The 26708-nt window shown below is 31.9% G+C and overlaps 3 protein-coding genes across 4 annotated transcripts; 2 read left to right on the plus strand and 1 right to left on the minus strand.

The window, feature by feature from the left end:
- Window positions 1-247: 247 nt before the first annotated feature.
- LOC132723788 (N-alpha-acetyltransferase 20-like) lies at window positions 248-12764 on the minus strand. Its single transcript, XM_060708574.1, has 6 exons — window positions 12603-12764; window positions 9557-9581; window positions 8710-8800; window positions 8150-8279; window positions 4755-4891; window positions 248-374 (listed from the first exon to the last, which is right to left on the minus strand). Exons 1-6 carry the CDS (start codon window positions 12653-12655, stop codon window positions 322-324), a joined length of 489 nt encoding a protein of 162 aa, XP_060564557.1. The 5' UTR covers window positions 12656-12764; the 3' UTR covers window positions 248-321.
- Window positions 12765-15169: 2405 nt separating this feature from the next.
- On the plus strand, window positions 15170-19987 carry LOC132723789 (ethyl acetate hydrolase-like). Of its 2 annotated transcripts, none has more exons than XM_060708576.1 (8): window positions 15170-15482; window positions 16382-16520; window positions 16782-16903; window positions 17076-17176; window positions 17460-17554; window positions 18122-18258; window positions 18562-18648; window positions 19080-19987. In XM_060708576.1, the coding sequence occupies exons 1-8, from the start codon at window positions 15263-15265 to the stop codon at window positions 19154-19156; spliced, it is 978 nt and encodes a 325-aa protein (XP_060564559.1). In that variant the 5' UTR covers window positions 15170-15262; the 3' UTR covers window positions 19157-19987. The 2 variants fall into 2 exon arrangements, with proteins under 2 accessions (XP_060564559.1, XP_060564558.1); XM_060708575.1 differs by lacking the exon at window positions 17460-17554 and adding an exon at window positions 17589-17683 and having other exon boundaries at window positions 15174-15482.
- A 2432-nt stretch (window positions 19988-22419) lies between these two features.
- Window positions 22420-26632, plus strand: LOC132723787 (carboxylic ester hydrolase LipN-like). The gene is made up of 8 exons (XM_060708573.1): window positions 22420-22699; window positions 23225-23366; window positions 23858-23979; window positions 24204-24304; window positions 24513-24607; window positions 24848-24984; window positions 25435-25521; window positions 25943-26632. Exons 1-8 carry the CDS (start codon window positions 22486-22488, stop codon window positions 26014-26016), a joined length of 972 nt encoding a protein of 323 aa, XP_060564556.1. The 5' UTR covers window positions 22420-22485; the 3' UTR covers window positions 26017-26632.
- The last annotated feature ends 76 nt before the right edge of the window (window positions 26633-26708 follow it).

Genomic DNA, 26708 nt, shown 5'->3' on the forward strand with positions numbered 1-26708 from the left:
AAAAAAACAAAAAACTTTGGTGGGGATCAAACTTTACCTTTCTAACCAGATTCTAAACCATCATTTACTTAATGTGAAGATTTATGTTAAGCTTCTTTCAGGATTTTGATAATAAAATTATTTTCTAATAGCACAGAATGAAGTGTAAATGTAAATGAGTATGTTTATACTACCTCTTTTTTACTAGGATTCTCTAAGGATAGCATTATTATACAAGTTCTGTAAGACAGCCAGAAGTACAGTGTCTCTTCATTTAATTATTGTTTCATGAGAATACAGGGCATTGGTTAATCTAGATCTTCAGGTCTAACAGGTGTGACTTTAGTGTATAATTGACTTCTGTTCTACATCCCTTGATAGTGCCTTCCGCATATCTGGAAAAAAATGTTTGAAGGTCATTCTTAGATCTAAATCTAGACAATAAACAACAATGAATATAAACTAAGTACTCATTCACGAGGCTCGAGATAAATTGCCCCATTACCTTCTAATTCAATTGGCAACATAGAGCTATTTACAATTATTAAAGCTTTAAAATGTAAAAGAATTCAATCTCAGAAACATTCCTTTCTTTAATTACTTTCTAATCAAACTAAAGTGCAAAGCAGTGCAGACATGTGTATGCAGTGGAAATCTTACATTTCTATCAAACCTTTCAGCAGCTTAATACCTTAAATTAACTTTTCCATCTTTCAATCTGTACAAAACTTTCTCTCATTTTCGGGACAATTTAGAAATACATTATGCGAACACTGCAGACCGTGACCAGATAGCACTGACATGGCTGTTTATCCTGGTCTGCACTAGCCGCATGGGTATAAGCAGTTAAGGACTTACATAAATGTATCATTATATATTGTTAATGTTGATAGTTGTACCATATTCATTGGAGTTTCATTTTTGATATATATAATTTTGAGAGCTTATTTTGTTTTTGACACAATACCTACATTATTATCTTCAACATTTGTGTGCAATTTAAATTTTACCAAACATCAGTAATTTTAGCTTATCATTTTTTTCCCATTCTTTACATATAAATACTTAATATCTTTTATCAGAAAACCCTGATAATCAAAAATTATACAAGTAATAGGAGTTACATTATAGAACACAGTATTGCTTAGGAAACTTATATGATAACTATGTGTATTTGAAGTATTATGCATCAATTATAACTTATTAATTAAAAAGATATAGCTCAGGTGTACAGCACTTTATATAATCATTCCAGGCACCAGCAGACAACGGAGTAGAACCAGTCACTTTCCTTAAGCTAGCTAAATACTTGTATCTTTCTACTTGGAAATTTTGAGAAGTTTTTGGAATAAATAAAACCATTAAACATTGAGGGGCAAGTAATCTGTAGTTAGCCATGAAAACCCTAACAACATTATATAACCCATGTGGCAATCTAACAGTATTACACTTTAACCTCCACTGTTGATTATTAAACGATCATCTTTTAAAATTTCTATCTCAGCTCTAATGCATTTAAATTATGCAAAACGTTCTTTTTTAACACAATGTTAAACAAAATAACAGCTTTAGGGAGCATTTATATGGTGGGAAAGTGCATTGATCTGCCTTGTACATATTTTTCCATGCATGGCACAGACCCTATAATTTCTTCAAATTCAATTAGTGAATGACACCTGGCTAATACACATGCCTCTTCAATACAATTGCGTGTTGCCTAAAAACACCTGTAGTATACATCTGTATGTAATTGTTGAATAATTTGCAACCACTTATCACACCTGGTGGTGCCCATTTGCAGTGCAACATAATTTAAATTTCACTTACAAAAATGTGGCAGAAAGATATTTAGTCTAGCAGATGAATTGTTCTAAACAACTTTTTCTAAAATGGGTCTAAAGTGTGCCAGCTGAATTTATTTTTTTTATTCATAGCATGTCTGTTTAATTTTTAGTGCTTTATACAAAAACAGGATGTTTCAGTGAACTTAGACTGTATATAGAGCCAGAAATATGTAACAAAGTATTTTTAGCAGCTGGAACCAATCTTTATTATGCAGTTTATAAAAATACGACCACTTAATGCATACATAAAGATTAAAACATGAAAGAAAATCATTAACCCTAGATACAATTAATAGCCTTCTGTTGTATTTCTTTCTTCTTACTGATGTTTATTATTATCATTTAAAAGTAATCATAAGTATTCTATGTGAATATATGTTCCTGATTTAACTGACAAACATGAGTCAACTTCCAATAAAATATAAATATATGTTCTAATTACAATCAAAAGAAAAAACATAGCTTTATAAACCATCTTGATAATGTTTATTGCAAAAAAAACAAGACATCCCTTAGTGCATTTAATGCTCTTCAAAACTATAATATACTAGAATATAAAGCATGAAGAAAAAAATATATATATTTCAAACTAATGTAAGAAGACCACCAAAAGTATATTCAATACATAATGTAGGCCAATTTATAATGGCTGTATGAGCAAAAGTGTTGCTTAAAGTCTAGTATTTTAAGCACCAGTGACCTTGACCTAAGTGACCCTCAAAACCTACCCAAAGTTGGACCACCACAAAGTTTGCACAAATCAAATATGAAAAACATCAGTCAATTAAAGAAGACTATATGATCGTAAGTGTAAAAATATATTTTCATCACCCTTGTCATTGACCCCAGTGACCCTTAACTCCAACTACAGTTATAGAACCATCAAAGTTTCCTACCAAATACAGAGAATATCTGTCTATAAATAAAGTTACTAAGAGAAATGTATGGAAGTGCAGCTAAAAATGCCACAGAAGTATGGGGAAACAGAAGGATGAAAATGCAACTACCCTTGTATGTTAAAATTTAAAGAATTAAAATTGGAACCCTTAGGAAGGGTATAAACCTTTTAATGTATATATATATATATATAATATTTATAGGTGACTAGGATTCAGCATCAATTTCGGACTGACTCAGGCTTATAACTTAAGATCAATTTTTAAAAAAAATAATAATTAAGATCAATTAAAAGATTAGTTTTTGTTTAGTTGTGATAAAACACTTTGATGAGAAAATGATTTTGTGATTGAATTGGAGTATAATGAAGCATTAAGGTGATTTAAGGAGGATTGGTATGGTTAGCTATTGACTAGGCCATCCTTAAAAAAATGTTTGTTTGCAGAAACCCGACCCAGAATTTTAAAGGTGGGTAGGTAGGTCGATTTTTTTTTTTTTTTTTTTTATTTAACTGCAAATTTTGTGAGTCGGTCGCGTTACTGCAAACAAACATTTTTTTAAGGATGGCCCTATAGAAAAAAAGATTCATATTTAATTTACTTGCCACCCAATCTTGGCAATTCCCATAGGAAATCATCACAAAGATATGCATTTCAAGTGTTTTTATATGTTCAATTTCAAACAATTTCTGTAATTATTCTTTGTTTGGTGGGTATTAAGCAACATTAATATATCACTGTTATTCATTTAATTAATAACATTTTTGTTTTTGTCTGTCTGATTTCTTTGCATCATGGCATTCAAATGAAAGATATATATGCAACAAGACTCAGGTTTGTTGTAGGCAGCTAAGTCGGCCTAGCAATTCAATAGCCATATTATTTACTGGTCTCTGCCTTCAACCTTGCTATTACTGTGTAAAATGAACATATCTTAACATTCATAAGTTGTTGAAGAAAAAATCAAGTTATGTTGCTTGAACATTTACAATATAAATGTACATTATAAATCAATTTATTTGAATTAGTAATTAATGAAACTTATTGATCTAATGTTTTTAATAGAGCCCAAAAATTTCAATATTGGAATCACTTAAAATTCACACATTCAAATGATTAAAAGAAGTTTTACATAATCATACTATAGATCAAAGAGGCACAAAGAAATCAACATAAAGTGTCAAATATCAAAATGTAAAGCTCTAACTAAACATATACATTCACGATATGTTTCTTTTCACGGAACAATTAACAATGAATTCAAACACATACAAGTAAACAATCCTAGAGAAGCTTTACAGATTATAAAAGAACTCATGCATACAAAGAATTCTAAACTTACAAACTAGAATAAAGGCATTCAAAATTCTAGCTGAACCTAGCCATCAGAGCTTTTCAGACATGGAGACTTCTAGATAAACTTCATACACATAGATATTCAGAATTCTATAAACATTACATAGACCATAATGATATTCTAGAATGTAGACATACATTGTACAGGATTCTAGATAAACTTAATGCATACACAGAATTCTACATAAACTTTACAGATTCTAGAACACATACAAATAGAATGCTAAATAAACTTAATAGACTCAATGAATTCAAAATAAGCTTTTTAAGATCTATACTATATATTGACCTACATGCCTCCAGATGAGCCAAAAATATATCAACAAGGTCAAACTTTGGGAAAATGTACAAATATTCTAAGAAAAGTTTAATAATTCAAAATTCAAGTAATAAATTATATCTTATGTGCTATTAAGGACTGATTTGGCAGTATCTATCACAATATTTCTACTGCGTAAGGCCTTTTTTTTGTGCATATTTTGACCTCTTTTTTGGTAATTTGCATGGACTGTCAGTGCCAAATGCAACGTGTAAATTACTTTCTATGATTACTTTGCCATATTTTACTTTTTAATACATTTTCAAAATTTTCATGAAAATTAGAATGAATCAGTAGGCATGCTGCTTTAAACAGAAACTATAGACATGAGGCACACAAAATAATGAAATGTTATCATACCGAAAGCATCTTCATCCACTTCTCCCGAGTAATATTCTATAACCCTTCTGTATACACTATATCCAAGCTTATTGTACATATCCACTGCTACTTTGTTTGATACACGAACAAACAGATCAACAAAAAAACAACGCTTCCTGAAGAAGAAAAAAATGTACATACACTGACTGTTTCATAAGAAATTTTTGTCAGATATAAATAATTGTAAAAGAAATACAAATTATGTATTGTACATACGAGGGGTTATCCAAAAATTCGTGGACTTTCTAAATATCTCTTGAACGTCAACGTGTATTGTAATGAAATTTTATCAGCATACATTGTAGAATATTATCAACACAATTTGAAGGAACTGTCAATTGTGTCTACAAATAATGATTTTATATTGCTTTTAAATAAGCATATACACGGCACCCGGCGCACGGTAGAAAAAATGCAGTAAGTCTTAGTATATTTCTTGATATAAAAACTAAAAAATAACGTAGAAAACCCGCTGAGCATCGCATGTTTCTTCTATGATGTCATTTAAGTAATTCTTTTAAATAATGGACGTCAAGCCAGACGCCTTTTTGTTTACAACGGGAAAATGACTGACACGCGGTAATTAGAAAATCGCGCAATCATATAACGATCATAAATTTTTGTTGTAATTTGGGGATGACACCTACAAAAACATTTGATAAAAATCAGCAGACAAACAGAGGAAAGAAAATTTCACGATCATTAGTGGTAAAGTGGCATAAGAAATTTAGTGATGGACATTACTTTGAGAAGCAGTAACCGTCATTGACTGCGTAATGTTAAAGCACAAGTTATACGTTAATATTATGACGTTGACGTCAATTATTTTTTGAGTGCGCCACTGTCGCCGACATGTGTTTATCTAAAATTAAATATTGTTGGAATGTAAAAAGCTACTCACATGAATTTTTCTGTGTTTATTTGTAATTAATTCTTCTAAGCAGTGTAAGAATTTCAAATTAATATCTCAAATATATTTTACGCAACAAAGAAAGTCCATTTTTGGATAACCCCTCGTATATATTAAACAGAAGTCAAACTGAACATTCACTGAGTATTTTGAAGCACTATTTTCAACTTGTAACTTTCAACAATACAAACTGCAACCCGACCTTAACCAAATAGAAGTTACTAGAAAGGACCACTTTATTTATCTTTATTTTTTATTCAATTTTCTCTGCCAAACTTGTATCCCTTTGCTGCTTTTGTCATATTAAATGTTTTGTTTCTACTATCTAAAAATATATTATTGTTAACAATTAAATATTTCATACACTGAGCTCTGAAACATCTATGTGAAGTTATGTAATGCAGCTAGCTAACAACTTCTCCACAAGTGACCAACTACAAATCTCACTTAATTTTTTTTCAATCTGATGTGACTGACAAATAACCATTAGACAAATGTCAGAGATCAATTGTTAACATAGAAATAACATCTCCCTAAGAATCAAGCCAGCAATCCCTAGATTACACTCCGAAGCTCTCCCTATTGAGATAAGGGGTTGGACTTTTGTGAAAAATATAAATTGATAACAAATTTCACTGATTGATATTTACACATACAATGTCACAAACATTTACAAATATTGTGATGTAACACCCCAGTTACACAGAGCCATCGGTGATTGATCGGTAGTTTTATTAGCCAAATTATGGAGTGAACCGATGTCAACGTATTTAACACCGATATCACCAATTGGTCACCTGTTTTCCACCTATCAACTGCTATTGGGGAAAGATAAGTTTCATCGGTGAAAAATTACCGATTGGGATTTTTAAACATGTTTAAAATTCTCGATCGGTGAAAATATTTTACAAATTACCGACAGCAACCTTTATCACGAGATATGCAAGCTCTTAATCACCCAATATCGCCGATCAGACAAAGATAACCAAATATGAATCATTGGCCATATCTGACGGAAAGTGTTAAACCACTGATGACTAGCTGTCAAACACCGATTAATCAGCATTACGCCCGATTTAGCTCCGATTTACAAACAATAAAAACCGACAGTATTTCAGTATTTTTATCACCGATCCACCCCGTTTGAGTTTGCTTTCTGTCACCGATGGCCGTTTACACAGAAAACCAGAAATAAAATCACACATGACAACCGATCATAACAGGAGTAAATTTAAAATTAAATGACCGATTGGGGACCGACTGTCTGTGTAACTGGCCCCTAAGCTTTCATATCAAAGGGAAATAACAAGTACTACATTTACAATTTTTTAATGCAGAGTTAAATAAAAAGTTGTCCCTAAACTTCACAGATTTATCAGTCTTACAGACAGACAGTGTGATACCTTAACAAGGAGATGGACAAGGGAAAATCTATATGCCACACCCCATAAATAGTAGGTGCATAAAATATTTATGGGACCACTATATAGTATTATGTTGTGATTGTTTTGTCTGTTTGTCTTTTGTTGTTTTATCTATTTTCTGGACATAAAAGAGCCGGCTAAAACACCCTTCAATGTATTATTCAAAACAAATGAGTAGGGTAATCACCTTTATATACACTGGCTGGATAATCTGTCACTAAAAATGTTGCAATATCCTAAAATTTTATGCAAGCATACATTCTACACTAAGAAAGAAAAGGGGCATTATTTTAAGTTGGCCTCTTTAAGTTATCATTCCTTCATAGAGGACCTTTCTAAAGATAATTTAGAAAAGTATTAGGATATTTCTATGTAAAGACAAAACTAACGAAAGTATTCAGGAAAAACTTCACATATTTTTTTGAATATTTGCATATTCAGTGTAAAATCATAAAAACTTTACCAAAATAAGCTTATCTCTTTGCTTATCACACTAAATACTTAAACATAGTAAATATTGTATGGGATATTTTAACATTGTGGCAACTTGTTCTTTAACCCTAATTTTGCTGGATTTGCAAAGGATTAGCATTCGCCACCAGTATAAAGCCAGGTCTGCCTGGACAGATGCCGTCAAATTAGGCTCTAAACCGTTGGTACCTCAATGTTTGTATTTGACTCTGAAATCCCTTAAATTTTAAATGGACTGTTCTAAATTCAAAGTTGAGCAAGTCCAATATTGCCTTTTCAGCAGGTTAAAGGTTTACTCTATCAAGTTACTATACTGTTGCATTGAACATGTGACGTAGTCTTCATGCGGCTAATTCACTACAACAGCAAACAGAGTGGTTCTTTAAAAAGCTTTTGAAATTTTTCTATTCAATTTGTATAATCAATGATTTGCGATCATGTATATGAAATATTTATAAATACTGTATTAACAACTACATGACTGTATGTATACTGTCAATTATTTGAAATCTATCAAGTATATGAAACATTTATCAATAGAATATTGTTAATACAATTGTGACACTAACTTTTCAGAGATTTCTTCCAAATTGCTCATCAGTTTCGCAGCAAGGCCAAGACGTCTATATTCTGGGGCTACTGTTAAAGCAGTAACATGACCATGCCACTGGTCGCCATTACCCTCTGCTTTACCCATTACTGAAAATAAATTTCATATTTAAACACTCTATAACTGCAAAAAAAGCATTTGTTAAAACAGAAAAGTTTTCTTGTTGAAAGATGACCTAGTTTAAGTTAGGACACTCTCAAATGATATCAAATAGTAATAAATTGTAAATTTATCATACAATGTAATTACAAGTCAAGGAGCCCTAAACCCCCATTACAATAAGCACATGTAGATATCTGGGAACTGGAAACTGGTTGCTACTGAAATAACTTCCTTTTAAGAATAACATTAAATTTATTTCATTCATTTTGAGGTAATATTTTTATCTTCTAATTCATCTTTTCAACATTTTCATTATACCTTCATTTTGCTGTTATGATTGAAGTCTGAGCCTCACTGATAATAACCATCACTGTTATACAATAATTATAATGTAAATAAGTATACATGTATACTCACTATATCCCATAATTTCCCCGGAAGGTGACTCTGCCACTTGGAAGTACTCTGGCCAATGAGCCATATACTGCATATAAAATGGTAAGCCATACTGGTAATTTGTCAAGGAAATTTTACAAACAGTACTTTCTACAGGGAATATGCAAATCGGGTTGTTTATATTTTATATCAAAATTTACTAGTTATTTGGGACCAATTGTCTTTAAGGAATCATCAAAATACACTAATATGGAATGACCTGAAAAGCACATGCAGTACATTTTATACATGTATGTAAAATACCAGAATATCCACCTAACTATAATGTTAATTCTGGAAGGTTATTGTAAAAACTTGTACTAACAGATATATTAAATAGTTAATTTGCTATACAGTGGATAAAACTGATTCAATTTGATCTAAATCCCTATCAAATAAGATTCTTGAAGTTGCATGTTACGCTCTAATAAATTGTAAAATAATTTTGACCCCTAAAGTTAATAAATTGTTGTTTTTTGTAGCTTATTTGTTTAAACTGTTAGTTAAACTAGCATCATTTTATTGAATTTCCAACATTACATTAGTTGACAACTGGACAAATCAAGTAACATGATAAAATTCAACATTTCAGGGGTACCCACAACTACAAAGTTTTATGATTTAACAGGTAACTGTACATAACCATTTGGCCGTAAAAAGATCAAATTGGACAAAAATTCAAAATGCTTGTAAAATTTGAATGTACATGTATGTTTATATCAAAACTTTCAAAAGCCAACCATAATGACTATAATCCCAAAAGAAAAACAATGATGACCAGTGGAGTTACCATGTTCAGACCGTTTATTCAAGATTATTTAAAGGATACTGTTTCAGTCAAAGGATCTAAATTCCTGAAAAAAAAGAAAACAAAAAAATGCAATAATTAATTTAATATCAAAATATAAATATATGCAATAATGTTTGACAACATGAATATATATATACTGTACATTGTAATTCTAGGGACACCTCTATTTACCCAAAATTACCATATTATTACCCAAATATGCTAAAAGAATATATTCTAGCAATACTCAATATGACACAGGTGTTAATGGAAATGCAAGCACTGGACAGACATTAATATTCCTGTTAGTCTGTCACCCAAACTGACATGCATATATATTGATTGATATATGATGGTTCTCTATAATCTTTAACAAGTCTGTTTCATAAGGCAAATACATGACAGCAGGTGTTTGTCTTATTATACCACAAATTCCTTAAAATGTAAATGTAAATAACAATATATACATGATTTTTGTATTTCATTCATGATAATCTCGCAAAAAACTTATTTTCGCAAGCGATTCTCAGTAAAAAATTACATGAAAATATGTTAACTTTTTGCGTCTAAAGATTCCTATATAAAGGCAGAAGTTGCAATTTGTGTGTGTTTACAAATATTTACAAATCTAGTACAGTGTGTTCTGACGATCTCTCAGAACAGAATTGCTGATAAATCCTGGAAATCTACTGTTATTCAAATAAGTCACATTTTTATTGTTGTTTCCCGATCACATGCTTTAAGCTACGAGTATTACTCTTAATTTCAAGGGAAGATGGAAAGTACTGCAAAGAGGCTTAAAGCCAGTCTAATTTTAAAACTTAAACTATCTTTCTTGACCAAATTATGTACAAAGAAAAATGGACAAACTGGTGAATCCAAACTATCAGGAAAGAGAATTTATGGTAAAATTTATTTCTTAATTCATTGTATGAAATCTTTGTCAGTGCTTTTTGCTGAACTACTATTTTTTTTTAAATAGGCACATGAATCTATGCAGCCAGGGCCAAAACACCATTTTTGGAGAAGGGGCCTCAGAGGCTAGTTTGGTTGGGGAAGCAGCCTATTTTGGCCTCCACAAAGAAGGGTTTTTTGGCCCTGGCAGCTATATAGCATCTTACTTTGAAAAAGATTTGTGACAAATGCAAATAAATGTTGATGTTTTTTTATGATTTTGATGGTTTTTTATGTGCAAAACATGTCCAAAAGTCAAAGTGGTAAAAATATGTACTTATTATTGTCACAGGGACCCAGCACAGTGTTGGGATAGTGTAAAAAAGTAATTCTAAAAAAAAAATATATACTGTACGAGGGGTGATCCAAAAATTCGTGGACAATGTGTGTATCTCCATAACGTGACGTCCTATCGAAATGAACTCTTTGGATATTATTAATCAATGCTTTTTAATAAATTGACCAAATTTTAAAACACCAATTGCATTTTTTATCTATATATGACAATATAAAAACATTAAGTATCAAAATCGCGGCGCAGCTTACTTTTTCTCTGTGATGTAAACGTTTTCATCTCATTTAAACACATGTAAAACCTGTGCAAACAAAGAAAATTGTGAGAAACGTTTTAATAATGTTGTTTTGATGTGTATGACGTCATTCTCAGTGTCAGTATTAGAAGACATTTTGAAGTTGCGGTTATTTTACGCTCGTGCTTTAAAGAGCAAGTGCTAAAAACAGCTTTATCAAAAATGGACGTCACGGATCCAGCGAACCTTCGGACAGTTATACAGTTCTGTATAAATCTTGGAAAGACGCCTGGCGAGACAAAAACAATGATCGAAAGTGTGACAAATAAACCGTCAATGTGTCGTTCTCTAGTTCTCAGCTTGGAGCAGAAGTACTCAGTCATTCACCATATTCGCCTGATCTTTCCCCGTGTGACCTCGCCTTGTTTCCCAGGTTAAAGAAAGAGTTGTGAGGGAAACGTTTTGACAATCTGGACGAGTTGAGAGGAGCCATCCAATGCATACTGTCATCATTCAGCCAGGAATGGTATGCGAGTACATTTAGAGACTGAGTCCGCCGCCATGAAAAATGTGTGCGGGTTAAAGGGGAATACTTTGAAAAGTTATAAGGCAAAACGGTAACAATAGATTACTTCCTATATATATGATAGCATAACGTCGTTTGTGACGTCGTGAGCTGCGCCGCGTTTTGTCATGTCTATGTATATAAACTGGTGCAGAATCGTTAATTCTTGTACAATCTTTACAATATTTTGAGAATTTGTCGACATATGCTCACTTCATAAGATACTAGAATTTCATGTGATTTGCTTTATTACTTTTTGTTTTATGCAGCGTGTCCACGAATTTTTGGATCACCCCTCGTATATATATAATATATAGACTTATACTGGACTAGGGGCATTCGGCTGATTTGGCGAGTTCAACCCCTTGTCTATATATTATATATACAGTATATATTTTTTTTTAAGAATTACTTTTTTACACTATCCCAACACTGTGCCGGGACCCTTTGATTATTGTGCTACTCCCAGGTGAATGAACAAAAATCTTGAGCGTTAATACATTGTTATGTCAATAAGGCAAAGGAAGCATATCAAATTAGGAATTGTGGTATAACAAGGAAATTACCTGATGTCAGGTATTTGCCTTATGAAGCAGACCTGTTTAAGTGCACTAAGATTTTGCGAGAAATACAAGAAAATGTTGATAGATAGATAGTTTGATCATATTTTATCATTAAGTAAAAATAAAAAGCAGATATTCAAGTTCTTTCTATTAATAATAGATTTTATTTTCATTGGCAGGTCTGAAAATAAATATTTCATGTCAGGATAGGCGGTAGGACAATTTATTTTGTCCAAGGCTTCAGTGTTTTTTTTGTTCGTTTTTTTCAAAGAGTGGCGAATACAATTTCCAAAAAAATATTATGTTACTATCGGGCACGTACAAAAAACAAGCACTGTGAAAATGCGTAGGCCAACGTATCATAATCATGACCACCCGTAAATAGGTGCATATCCGAATACTAGTCAAATACTGAAATAGCTAATCTGTAATATAAACACCCGTGCGACGGTATTTAATACAATTATACTCACACATTATTAAACTTAAATAAGTCATCGCAAGTAAACTGCCGTATCGTCGTCATAATGTTAATAATGGTCTATTTTTTTTATAAATAAATTAATTGGTTATGCACATTTTTTTTCGAGTTACTCCCCTTTGGATCTGGTAAATGCTATTTCCTGTCTTTCACGTCCCCGGAATATTAACCCCGGTACGAGTTGACCCGGTCGCTATTATTATTTCCCCTCATCCCGGGGCTTTAATTACATTAATAACATTGTCTGTATCAATAGGTTACAACAGCGGGAGACACATTAGCCCCTTGTACAAATCCAACATCCTTTTTAGTAACATCGGGAAAATGAGAGACATATAGGTATCTATGTTAAAAAATCGTTACATTCAATTAAATTTGAGTTCTACAAACCTCTCAAATGGTTTTTTTATCCCGAAACCAAGCGCCTATGCTTAACAGCACCAGATCGAAATTTAGACATCCCCATTAAAAACCTTCACACAACGTGATCAAACACGAACAGCAATACAATTCAGTATAATTGTATGTGATGCAAAATAGCTGGGTGTAAATATCACTTCTGAACCTAACTGGAACAAACGCATATTCTCGACAACTAATAAACACGTATATTCTCGAAAACAGTTTTATAAACTGTATATAACGCAATGACCCCAACACAACAGCAAAACACGAGTTTGCCTATAAATCCTTGCCATACGACAGCCGGAGTATGTGATTCCCCATACACAGTCAAATATAAAAAATATTGAAATGTTTAGCACAGAGCTGCCAATGATAAACTTCGCCCCAACCCACAGTCACACTGTAGTATCACAAGATTTATTATATAAATGGTAACAGAAGGATTTGATGCCAAGTTACTAGCTGATGTTTTAGCAAGTCTGTCATTGGACCCACCGAATTAACAGACACATGCATCCCTTTTCTTACAGTAAATCTATGCATGAGGTAATTTTCATAAGTGTTTTTTGTCACACACAAAAAATATAATTACATGTATGTTTATATTTCTTCTTATTTAACATACAACTTACATTTAAAAGTATGTTTTATGAAAAAGATAACAAATTATTCTGTTAAATTAGAAAAAAACATGGTTTTATACTTATAAACAGGTACGTATATTAACGTGAATATACCTACCTGTTATAAATTAATTGACTTAATTAGTACTTACTAATAAGTTGAATAAAAAATAAAAATCAGGAATCAAATGGTGCTATAAAATTATATGGAAACATATATATGAAACTATATTAGATGCAAGAATATTTAATTTACATTTTTTATATCAAATACAGTGGATGGTCAGACAATACGAAGACTTCCTCTGTAGAATAAAGACTAATTAATTCACATTTAAGATTCAAAATGTAATGCAGTACAAGCTAGTACCTGCTACATATTCTCAGAAAAGTTTATTAAACATATAATAATACTGCACGTTTGTAAGGTCGATTTTCTTGGATAATTTTGACGTTTTTTTATTAGTTATAAAGAGTTTTAACAGGTTATATTCCCTTGTATAAACGGTTGTTTGGAAATATTACCCGAGCCAGTAGACGATGGTTATATTGCAAACAACCATTTATATACGGTCATATAACCTGTCAGGAATTTATAACGAATCTTAATACAGCAAATTTCTTTATTTGAGAAAAAAGTGAACTTTCTTCATAAATCGACATAAGCTGTGTACATACATGTATGTAAAACTATATAAACACCACTATTATCAAATGAAAAGTGACATTACAGCAGTATTACATGTATATAAAGTTTTTTTATACATGTCTGCTGACATTTTTAAAGTTCCAAATTATGGTTGATTTTTTACAAGTATCATACGAACTATACTATGCCGTAGTATTTAGGGGTCGTTTTGCACACATTTGTACGTGTTTTGGCGTCCCCCCCCGTCAAACCGTACAAGAGTGTTTGCATAAATGGCAGAGTTTGAAAAATACATATGTAGCCTCCAGTCTCACTAGGTGTTTCCAGATAAACATTATAACATAAAACAAAATTCATAAACTCGACAACAGCAAACGGTTTTTTCTTATCCACCGCTTCTGCGACGAATACGTACTCCACCGCTACTGCGATGGATACACCGCTTCTGCGAAAGTTATGACCCCAACGAGTTCCATATGTGATTCTCGCAGCTTCTACGATATCAAGGCTAATGCAGTGTTCTAATTATTATTCTTCACTGACGTCTAGCTATAACATTGGCGTAGTTATTAATGCAACTTCCATATTTTTGGGGGATTATAGATAGGCCTTATATATTAATTACTGTTGTCAAGTTTTAGTAAATACTACATAGATTAATTGATAGATGGTGAAGAAAATATACGTTATTGTTTGTTTACTGATATATTTGCGGTATGCGATACATCTAGTGCATGCTGTGTTTGTATGACTTCATTATGTCCTGTAATACTACAGATACAACACAATCAAGGTTGACATTTCACAACCTCTTATCTAATATCAGTTAAAATTAAGAGCGTGCGTCTACATGAGATTATGATAGTAAAGTTGGCCTCGTCCTCTGATAAAACTTTACACAATTTGTTAATCTATATGCATTCCCTTCAGTTTAATCCATGAAGTTATCTTTAGTTGTAAACTGACAATACAATCATGTCATTTAATTTTGAGGAGTTCGTAAAGAAATATTACGTCCATCCTGAAACAATAGAATTTTTCAAAGCGAGGCTTGCGGATAATGTTCAACCATATTATGAAGTTGGAGTAGAAGAGGCGAGGAAACAGAGTGTTGCCGCAGCAATAAAATATGGTGGTACAGTTAACCTTGACGGAAAAGAAACGGAGTTTATCATTCCATCTCCACACTGCAAAGGCAAGTTTTTCCTGATAGAAATTTCAGTATTTTTATCTTACAATCTAACCAATAGTCACGCTAGATGCTAAGTAAGCATTATGTTGACAACCTCGAATCGCTTTGAAAGATAAATGATTAGATTTTAAGTAAAGTGTTTCATTAACGATGCCATACTTAGGTAGCACTCCACACTAAATTTCAAGTTTCTGCCGTCAATGTCCTACAAGCAATATGTCTGATAAATCTGATCCCAAACTACACAACCTGGAAAAAGAAAACACATTTTGTTAAGAACATATATGTCATACCATTGCAAATCTGTAATGAAATCATCCCATATGCAACAGTCAGGCAGTTAAAAAAATTCCAATTCATTCCGTAAAAGCCAAAAATCTATAGTGGTCCGAGACCCAAAATAACATTTTTCGTCCCTTCTGCAAAAAATACCTGCAAATATACGGTCTACAAAAACTCTGTCACTACTTTAGCAACTCCCTATGCATGCAAAATATCACAAAGAAATAGGTGCTTGGCCTTGTAGATTTTTTGCTATTGCTGAAAGTTTGTACCCCCCTGTAAAATTACTTGTTTTCACCGAGCATGCTGTTTAAAAGCAATGTTTACAAACAATGGCGACCTTGACATCAATAATTATCAGCATGTGATTTCTAACCATGTTTTCGAATTTGCCAATGATCATATTACATGTCACAAAAACAAATTTCATGCTGAAAATGCATTTTAAAGACAACCAGTCATTTAAATCCACAATAGTCACTATATCCATGAAATCCTCCCTGGCCATTCGAAGCTGCGGCTTCATTTAGTGTGGTCTGCTGCCTTAATTATAACTTAACTCGTAAAATTGCAACTTTGAATTGAACGCGCATGTCTGATATTGAAGTTGGACATTTCAGATGGTATACCTGTAACTGTGTACAAGCCGTCATCCTGTGATACGTTACCTGCCCCTGGTATACTGGTATATTATCATGGTGGTGGAAATACTGTTGGATGCCGTAAAACCCATGAAACTGTATGCAAAATTTTAGCAAGGTAAATATTTGTCAATGATTCTTGATAAATACACTTACATGTAGTGTAAAGAACAATTAAAGTTATATAGAACAAAACTCTTAAACAGTCATACATGCTAATTCTCAAAACATATTATATATATTTATGAAGCTGTTTCACACTAAGCCTTACAAACTATGTAACTAATACGTATTTGCTTATCTGAAACATATCTGAAAATATACTCAGGCCCTATATCTAGCTATAGACCGGAAATAATTCGGCATGCTTATTTTTAAGAGATTCACCATGTATAGTTGTGAATGTTGAGTACCGTTTAGCACCAGAACACAAATATCCTGCAAATATAGACGATTCTACTTGTGCGCTACAGTGGGTGGCAGCAAACAAGGCAACCATAGGTACGTTCTCTAGTTTTAAGTAAAGGTCTTTTTAAAGTTTATAAAAATAAATATTTGTTTTCCACTTTTTGTAGATGATAAATGTTCGTGAAAATGGGGGTAATGTAATTAGTGGCAGTGAATAGTTCGTTTAACGAGATTATGTAAATGTAATTATTTCATACTATTTCAGGTGGTAATGTAAATAGTAAACTTGGTGTGTCTGGGGATAGCGCTGGTGGAAAATTAGCGGCTATTGTATGTCACGAAGCTAAAGACTTGGTAGACTTTGCAGTATGTATGCTATACGATTAACCTGTTGTTATTATATAATGTATGTAGACAACTATACAGTTATAAACACAAAGTCATTGAATACCTTGCTTTGAATTATAGAAAAATTGCATTGTTACCGGTATTTAAAATCAAAATTTAACATCATTTAAATCACTTTCTCAATTTGACAGAAACAAATTCGAGAAGAAATATAATGTTACCATTTTGTTGGGTAGCTTTAGTACATATAACACTTATTTTGTTATTGATAATCATTTTTGTGACATATAAACTTTGACAGATTTTGATTTATCCAAGTGTCAGTATGAACTTTGAACACCCTTCAAATGAAGAGTTCCGAGATGGTCCGAGTCTGTCTCAAACGACAATTAAATGGTAAGATCTGTTGTCATGGCAATATTTATTTTAGGTTTTAGTATATCCAAGTGTAAGTTATGCAGCGGTGTATCCTTCACATAAAGAATTTAAAGATGGTCCAGTACTTTCAACGCCTATAATGAAATGGTGGGTTCAATTACATGACCATTCACCCACTTCCCATATCCCCTGTTGTACTGTTTATTACTTGATAGACGCTTTGATATTAAAATTACATATTTATTTTAACCCTAATATAAAGCACCTTCTTTTCCCATCTGTTTGTTAATTGTTTTAAGAAAGCTCCATATTAATTAGTACATTGATTATCATTGTTAATTGAGCATGTTTATAGTATGGTGAATCTTCTTTTCTATCAAGATAACATTTCGCACATAACATGCTTGTTCTTTATATCAAAGACATGATAGTAATCTTTTCGATTTGTTTGATTAATTTCATAACGTCTGTGCCTGTAAATTATTAACAAAGCATTTGTTAATTTCCAATCTTGTGCAAAGACATTCTGGTGATATATTCATAATGAGACTGTTAGTTTTTAAAATAGGAGAACTTTGATTTCAGGTTCACAGACCAATATATCACAGATGAAGATAAAAACAAACCAAGGGCCTCGGTAATACTGAACAAAGACTTTTCATACCTTCCACCGACACAGATTATTGTGGCTGATCTTGATCCTCTGAGAGACGGATGTTATGGTTCGTTTCATAAATGATATTAAGTGACTATAGGATTTCATTTTTTCTCTGGAGCTTTTAATAAAATCTCCTTTAATTAGAAGATCGGAATTGAGATAATTAGAATTCTAGCTCTATATAATAATAAGCTGTCATACATAAGTTCACAAAACAACCATATGTTTCTCTGGCATTCACGTATGTTAAATCATATAAATTTCAAGAATTAAAAAACATATTTTTGTTAGATTTTTTTGTTCATTGTATTTCCATTTCCTCTCTATATTTTCATCCTATCAAGTATCTATTTTTTCTTTTATGTAGCATATTATGAGAAATTAAAGCAAGCAGGTGTTAAAGTAGAGTTGAAAACAATAAAAGGTGTGCCTCATGCATTTTGGAGTCTTACAGGTAAACATAGTAACTATTTTCAGACAATGAGTTATTTAACAATCTTATAAATAGCAAAACAATAAACAGCTTTTTAAAATTACTTCTCAGTATTAATGCCATGCATGTTATTTTATTTTTTTAAAGATTTTTCTTTAAAAAAAAACAACCTTGTGTATGCCTTCTCAGTATTAATGCCATGCATGTTATTTTATTTTTTTAAAGATTTTTCTTTAAAAAAAAACAACCTTGTGTATGCCTATATAGCTAGAGCTGTGACATGGTCTGGGAATATTGGTCAAATTGCTATTGAATGCAGCAAATCTAAAATCACAACTGTAATAAATGCATATTTAGTATGTTTTAGTAAAACGACCGTTATCTCTTCATTACAGAGTCATTGCTATCTCTATAAAGACAAAGTATTCATTTATTTATTTATTTATTTACAGCTGCATACAAAGAGAATTGTAGAGAAGCACATGCTGCTGCTGTGAAGTTCATCCAAGACCACTGTTATAATAACTAAAACATACTATAGTTTGTCCAAGTGATGCTGAATATAATTATTGAGTGTCCACATTTATACTTTATAATATAAACAGAGAAATACGCTATTTATATGCGTCCTTTTCTAATTTTGGTACGGATTTATTAGAAATGCTATTTAGACAATGACATGCTAGCATCAACTACTGACTTGCTAGTGAAATCACCAAAACCTAATTTTGATAAATGTTTTGCATAGTAATTAAATACATGTACAAGGTACTTAAATTATGGGCAGTTAGTCACCGGAACTTAAACTAACACACTTCAGTGGTCTATATCTGAATACATTATCGGACTTAATTATTACTGTTAGGTTAAAGTATGAACAGATGTACAAAAAAGGCAAATTTCGTTTCGTTCAACAAGAGTATGTTCTAAGCATAAATATTTAGGATTTTGTAAAGATGATTTTGATAAAAAATGACATATATGTGATGTTTCAATAAAAACCGTAAATATTGTAAATAGTTATAGTATTGTTCATAAAAGTTATTCATGTATCAAGATACAGGCGGGATGGCCAAATGGTTATAACGTTTCGGAGAAGTAATCTAAATAATCTAGCTGCGTGGATTCAAACCCTATCGGGGACAAGTCGTTGCATTTGGCTCATTGCTCAGTACTGGTTGGTCCCCGGATCGTGTGTCTTAGTACACATAAACTATCAATCTCAGATTTCCCTTATATTTGCATGTCTTAGCGTTATTTAGGTGATGATTTAAATCAAATTGGGTAACTTTTAGATAAAGAATTGACAGAAAATGTTTGTCTTCGATTTGTAACATTGGAATAAAATATCATACAGTTACTGTTTTCGTTTTATATACGTATTTGTATACAGTACAGAAAAAATATTTGTTTCTTAGACATGAGCATAGTTCCTCGTCCACAAAAATGATATCAATAGATAATCGCATCACAAAATAGGCAGATCATACGTGTACTAATGTTGAAGAGAAAGAAAAAAGGTGGAAACATATACATATTTCACAAAGCAAGTGTCATATATCTGATAAATTAGTGATACATAAGGTATAATTTGAAAATATATTGAATTTATATAATTTTTTTTATGTTTTATCTACTTGTTTGTACATGATTGACACAAAAGGTGTCTATTATATTCAACCATTTCTTTATATTATAGCATGCAAGAAACAATAATTGTGTTGACAATATTTTTATTACATTAATTTTATAGTATAATATTATTGTAGACTACATGTACGATAAAAATGGTTTAATAACAAACTTTTATTGATAACAAAGTTCCAACATTACTTTATTCATCTTTGAAGAGCACTCAAGAACAGACAGTTATACATATAAAAAACGAATAACCAATTTTCTAAGTTGTAACCAGTAACTAGTTTTTACTGTCCGGATTTAGAGCCATAACGAAATGTTCATTATAATGGTGACTCGAATTTCTAGAAGCAATTTAAATCTGCATGCCCCAAGATGAGCCAAACTATTCCAATAAATCAAACTTAGTTGAGAAAAATGTTTTAAAATTTTAAATTTAAGATTCAAGTTATAATTTATATGTTATTTTATTGTGTTACTACGGAAGAGCATTAGTGCCAGGTGTATGTTTTTATTAACTCAACATTTCGAGTTAGTAACTCGAAATTTCGACTTACTTATCTCGAAATTTCGACTAACTATCTCGAAAGTTCGAGTTACTAACTCGAAATTTCGACTTACTAACTCGAAATTTCAAGTTACTTATCTCGAAATTTCGACTTAGTTACTCGAAATTTCGACTTACTAACCCGAAATTTCGACTTATTAACTCGAAATTTCGACATACTAACTCGAAATTTCGAGTTGCTAATCTCGAAATTTCGACTTAATAACTCGAAATGTCGACTTAGTAACTCGAAATTTCGACTTATTAACATTACAAGAATGGCCAAAGTTATTAGTTAGATGATATAAGATATAGTAGGGAGTGCCGTTGAACGATGGAGATGGAGGAACGGGTGCCTGGACAAAAACTATTGAAATGAAACTTAAACTTAGTAATGGCATGTACACACCCGACCTAAAAAACACAAGGCTTCCTTTAATTAATTTGTACGTTCAGGCGTTCTTCACACGTTGTATTGTATCCCATCTGTTCGAACATGTCTTTTCGCTAATCATATTCTTTTCATCCCTGTAAATAAAACGATCCTATATACTTCACGTGTGGGACATCTGAGGAAAGTATCGCGGCGTGGCCAAAATAGGGCGTGCTGAGGCCTTTGTCAAAATTGTTGGACTGACTACATTTCTTGTAAAATCGGATGCTTTTATAACAACAAGTTCCACTTTTATCAACTTTTATCAACACAATATGAATCAAAGTATTGGTAAATAATGAATAATGTTACAAAAACATTATTAGTATAAAGAAACGTGACAGACTAACTGGCGTATACACGCCATTTAAAACTTATTTAACACATGATATTGCACAGTTTACAATAGGATAGGTTTTGAACTTGTTGTTTCTCCACATGATGGTTGTATGTGTGCTTAAGAAAAAGAAACATCCGGTTAACACGGAAATGTGGAAAGAGTGATTTTACACCCCCCCCCCCCCTCTCCACAATAAGCGAAACATATGGACAATTTGACCCTATTAAATTGCTCTGTTAAATAAATGTTAAAGGTGCTCTATCAATGTGCAACAGCAACACACTAAAGAAAGTATCTTGAATTCAATCCTTGCTTTCACCGGCAACCAATGAAAGTCGTGCAATGTAAGTCGAAATTTCGAGTTACTAATTCGAAATTTCGAGTTACTAAGTCGAAATTTCGAGTTATTAAGTCGAAATTTCGAGATAAGTAACACGAAATTTCGAGTTAGTATGTCGAAATTTCGAGTTAATAAGTCGAAATTTCGGGTTAGTAAGTTGAAATTTCGAGTAAGTAAGTAAGTGACTACGCAGTAAGGGCTTTTTTGCATATTTCTAAAAATCTCCTTTTGGTAATTAATGCGCGCGGGTTGTAAGTGCCATTGGTAATGGGTAATGTTTAAAAACATTTCAAAACTGGTCATGAAAATAAGCATGAATATAGGGGCGTGCTGCTTTAAGCGTGCACACGTAATACATTTTTTCGGGATGCCATCTCCTGATTAAGGCTTAAGACGTTTGGTACTCACGAGTGTATTACAGATTTGTCAGTGGTGTTTAATCACTAGCATAACATTTGTTTATCACATTTCTATGTCAGTAAATTTGTAGTACATTCATGTACCATCTGACATAAGTTTAAAGAAATACCCGAACAGATAAACATTTAAGTGAAATAAAGATGTCATTTGATTTAAAATCTTATATTGAAACCTACAATCCACACCGGGAAACTGTGGATTATCTCAAAGGTAAATCTGAAGCAAAATCAGATGAAAGGTATGCGGTGGAAACAACACGAGAAGCAGCAAGAAAGACAGCTCAACAATATGGAGGACATGTAAAGTTTAACGGGACAGAAAACGAACATTTTATACCACCTACGACAAACACAGGTAAACTATGATATTATTATCGTCAAGTAGTGTATGGCATGATTACATATAATACACACGTAGTTCTCATACCGACATGATACACCTAAATAAAAGATATTAACATCAACAAAATAAATACAAAATTATATGTGTGAGTAAAGCAAACTTTGTTACAACTAGTATAAAATGCTTTATTTCTTTTTGCTAGATTTTTGTTTTGTTCCGTCGAGAAATATTGTAAATATTTAACTTAGTCATCTGTATATGTACATAATTTACATTTCAACAAAGTTTTATTACACTTCGTACATATTTAACCAAGTAAGGGCGAAAGGTCTTAATATATCTAACAGGGTTGAGATAGTGTATAGATAAATATCAAACACAATTTCATGTTTTTAGCACGTGCAAGTCTGTACCATTTTAAAGCTTTAAATTTCTAACTTATTATTCTATTACAGTATTTCTATTACATCGATAATTTAATACATGTATCAATACCAATGGAATGACATGTTAGACATAATTATACATGTATTTTAGATACGATCCCTGTTACAATTTACAAACCAGAGAGCGAAGTTTGTGACAAATCTACAGTACCTATTGTTGTTTACTTCCACGGTGGTGGTAACGTTATCAAAAGCAGAAAAACCAACGAAAATGTTTGCAAACTTCTAGCTAGGTACGTAAGTCCGTTCAAAAAGGTAGTTTAAAAAATACACATATGCAGTGCACTGCTGAGTATGCAAAATGAAAACATTGTGTTTTAAATGACATGTAATAGTAAAATGCTTAAATCGGACAACAATTTGGTTATTCTACGAAAGACAAATGGGATATCAACTTCACTTGGTCTCCAAATGAGTTTTCTTTCGTTCTAATCCATTTAAATAATATGTAATAATTACATTCTTATAAAATGTATAATATGATGAAATATTAACATAAATATGTTTAAACTAATCTTCCCTAATTCACACTTTCGACTTATAAAAAACAAAAGCAAACGATTGCAACATATTGAACTTAAGAATTCACTATTTCATCTTCACGAATTCACGATTTTAATTAATTCATGAATTCACGGAAATGATTATAGACTACACGAACAATCAAATCATAGACAATTCCATATATATGATAAGATACCATGTTCTTAAAAATTCTTTTTAGGGATACACCGTGTATAGTCGTCAATGTGGAATACAGACTGGCACCGGAGCACAAGTTTCCGGCTAATAATGACGATGCTAAACGTGCTGTGGAATGGGTATCTGAGAATAAAAAGGAAGTCGGTAAGCCCTGTGACATCTGTTGAAATTCTTTGTAATGAAAGTTTGTATTTCGGGGGAGGGTGTACTTTTATACATACAATGTACATAACATTAAATAATATCACCGCTTTCACCCGAATTCGTCTGCTTACATTCGAATACTGCTTTTGTGTTTTTACATTTTCCAATTAAATAATAACATCATCATTAGAATACTTAATGTTCTGTAATGTTGTTTCTTTTAGGTGGTGAATCAGACAGCAAGATTGGAGTGGTGGGAGATAGCGCTGGTGGTCGTCTGGCAGCTGTCGTCTGCCACGATGCTTTTTCACTTATAGACTTTGAAGCAAGTTATTCTTGTCTTATTTTGTGTTAACATTCAGTTAATGGCGATAATAATAATAATAATAATAATAATAATAATAATAATCATAATATTACTAACATTACTAAAGGAACATTTTTAAATAGTTATAGCCGGAAGACACACTTTATTATCTTTCCAATCGATCTTCAAAAGAACGTCAAAAGTGTTTCTTTCTTATTTACTATAGATTTTGGTTTATCCCAAAGTCGATTTCACAAAAGGCTACAAATCGACAGAAGAATTCAGATTTGGACCATTACTTCCCAAGAGGAGGTCAGATTGGTACGTGATTTGAAACGCAGGTATATATGGCCTGCTTTTAGGTAGCGCAAATTTATGCATGTAGTTTAAACTAAAATAAAGTTCCATCTTAATTTTAATTAATAATTTTGTTACAACTGTATATAAAAAATCGCAAACATGTTCATATGACATTGATGCTACATATAGTAAGATTTATTGCAAATGGAATTGTCTTACTATATTCGCTATATGTAAACTGCATGTAAATACTTTTGATAGGTATGCAGAACAGTACATTAGTGAAGAAGAGAAGAGCTTACCAAGAGCTTCAGTGATACTAAATAAGGACTTCTCATACCTTCCACCAACACTGATCATTGTTGCTGAACATGACCAGTTGCGTGACGGTTGCTATGGTAACATAATTTATGTTCAAACTCATTTCTAGCTGCTTCATGCATGTGTTATGTATATTCAGTGAATTACTGATATAAAATATAAAAATTATAAACTTTGAAAAGTTTAAAGACATGAATGGTGAAATTCCCGTGTCCAAAATATCAGTGCAAGAATTGACTTATAAAACCTCATTAGACTTAAAATACAAACATAAATACATACAATACAATAAATACGCACGCACACACGCACACCGGTTTAGTGCATATACGAAACGCGTTTTTCTAGTTATTTTCATATCACAAATTTTAGCGATGTCCATATACTTGATGTCCATATACTTTCGACAGACATGTTACCAATTAACTTAACAAAACGAGCTATAACAAAACGATTTTCTATCTTTAGATCTTATTAATTGATCAGTTGCCATCACATTCATGCCCTTTTCAAAATCTTATTTTTAGAATACCATGATAAACTGGAAGCTGCCGGTGTGCCAGTCCAGTTAGAGTTAATTAAAGGTGTACCACACAGTTACTGGAGTTTGCCGGGTAAATGTTACTTTAAAGCAATACGATAATTCATATGAAAAAAAATCTATGCTTGTAATATAATTTCATAAGCGAATTGCGATATGACTTCTTTCATATTAATATATTAAAGAGTTTAGACAGTGCGGTAGAAATACAGTACATGCACTACATGAATGGTCAAACATAAATTACGCTTTGGTTGGTCATATGAACCAGAATATGAGGATAATAGCTTTAAATGCCTGATAATAAAACTAAATTGTCTCCTCAAACTATTACATGCCGTAAAATACGAAACTTTAGTTGGTAAGAAAACACATGACAAGAAACAGTCTTTACCTCTGCTGTTAAGAATGTAACAAGGAAGTATATACATTGTATCAACTTTAAACTTTGCTTTCAGTACACATGACTATTCATGTTGAATTTGTAATTTCAGGTGCATTTAAGGAAAACTGCCAGATAACAAACACATTTATATCAGACTTTATCAGAAGATGTGCAACTTCATAGATCTGTGACGAATTTAATGTGTGTGTATGGTTTATTTACACTCACCATTGCCGTCGAAATATGTACCATATGAGCGAGCACATGTGACAAACTGTTCTTATATATATATGTTTTATATTCTAGTAGTAGTAATAGAAGAAGAACTGATGAATTCCGATATATTCGAACAATTATTGTAAGAGTGCAGAATTACGTCACTCATGTAAATACTGTGTGGCACCAGACTGAAATAATTATGTACTATATATTCATTTTATTTGCAAACTTTGTATGCATCACGAAAGATACCGATGATCTTTTTAAAAGTGCCTTTTGTGGAATGTGTCCAATGGAATATTGTATTAATTACTTCAATTAGATTGATTTAAAGAAAGTAATATACTGTTTGCATGTTAGTTGCACGCACATACCTGTACATACCTAATTACTATGTCCGTATTATGCGCATTACGCAGTCCTATAGTGCTTATTTATATAATTTACTGATATCACATTGTATCTATCTGATATCACAAATCTTTCACCATTAGCGAAGATGATAATCAACCATAACATTTTATCAACAGATATACAATTACATAATTTGAAGTCATTTCATCTTGAAAATAATGAGAAAATCTTGAATAAACAAGACAATTTCCAGACCTTGGTACGATCTTAAACTGACATCAAAGGTTGATTTTGTAAGATAA

Source organism: Ruditapes philippinarum, unplaced genomic scaffold (genome assembly GCF_026571515.1).
Source record: "Ruditapes philippinarum isolate M1 unplaced genomic scaffold, ASM2657151v2 ctg2595_1_1_1_1, whole genome shotgun sequence".
NCBI classification, from domain to species: domain Eukaryota; kingdom Metazoa; phylum Mollusca; class Bivalvia; order Venerida; family Veneridae; genus Ruditapes; species Ruditapes philippinarum.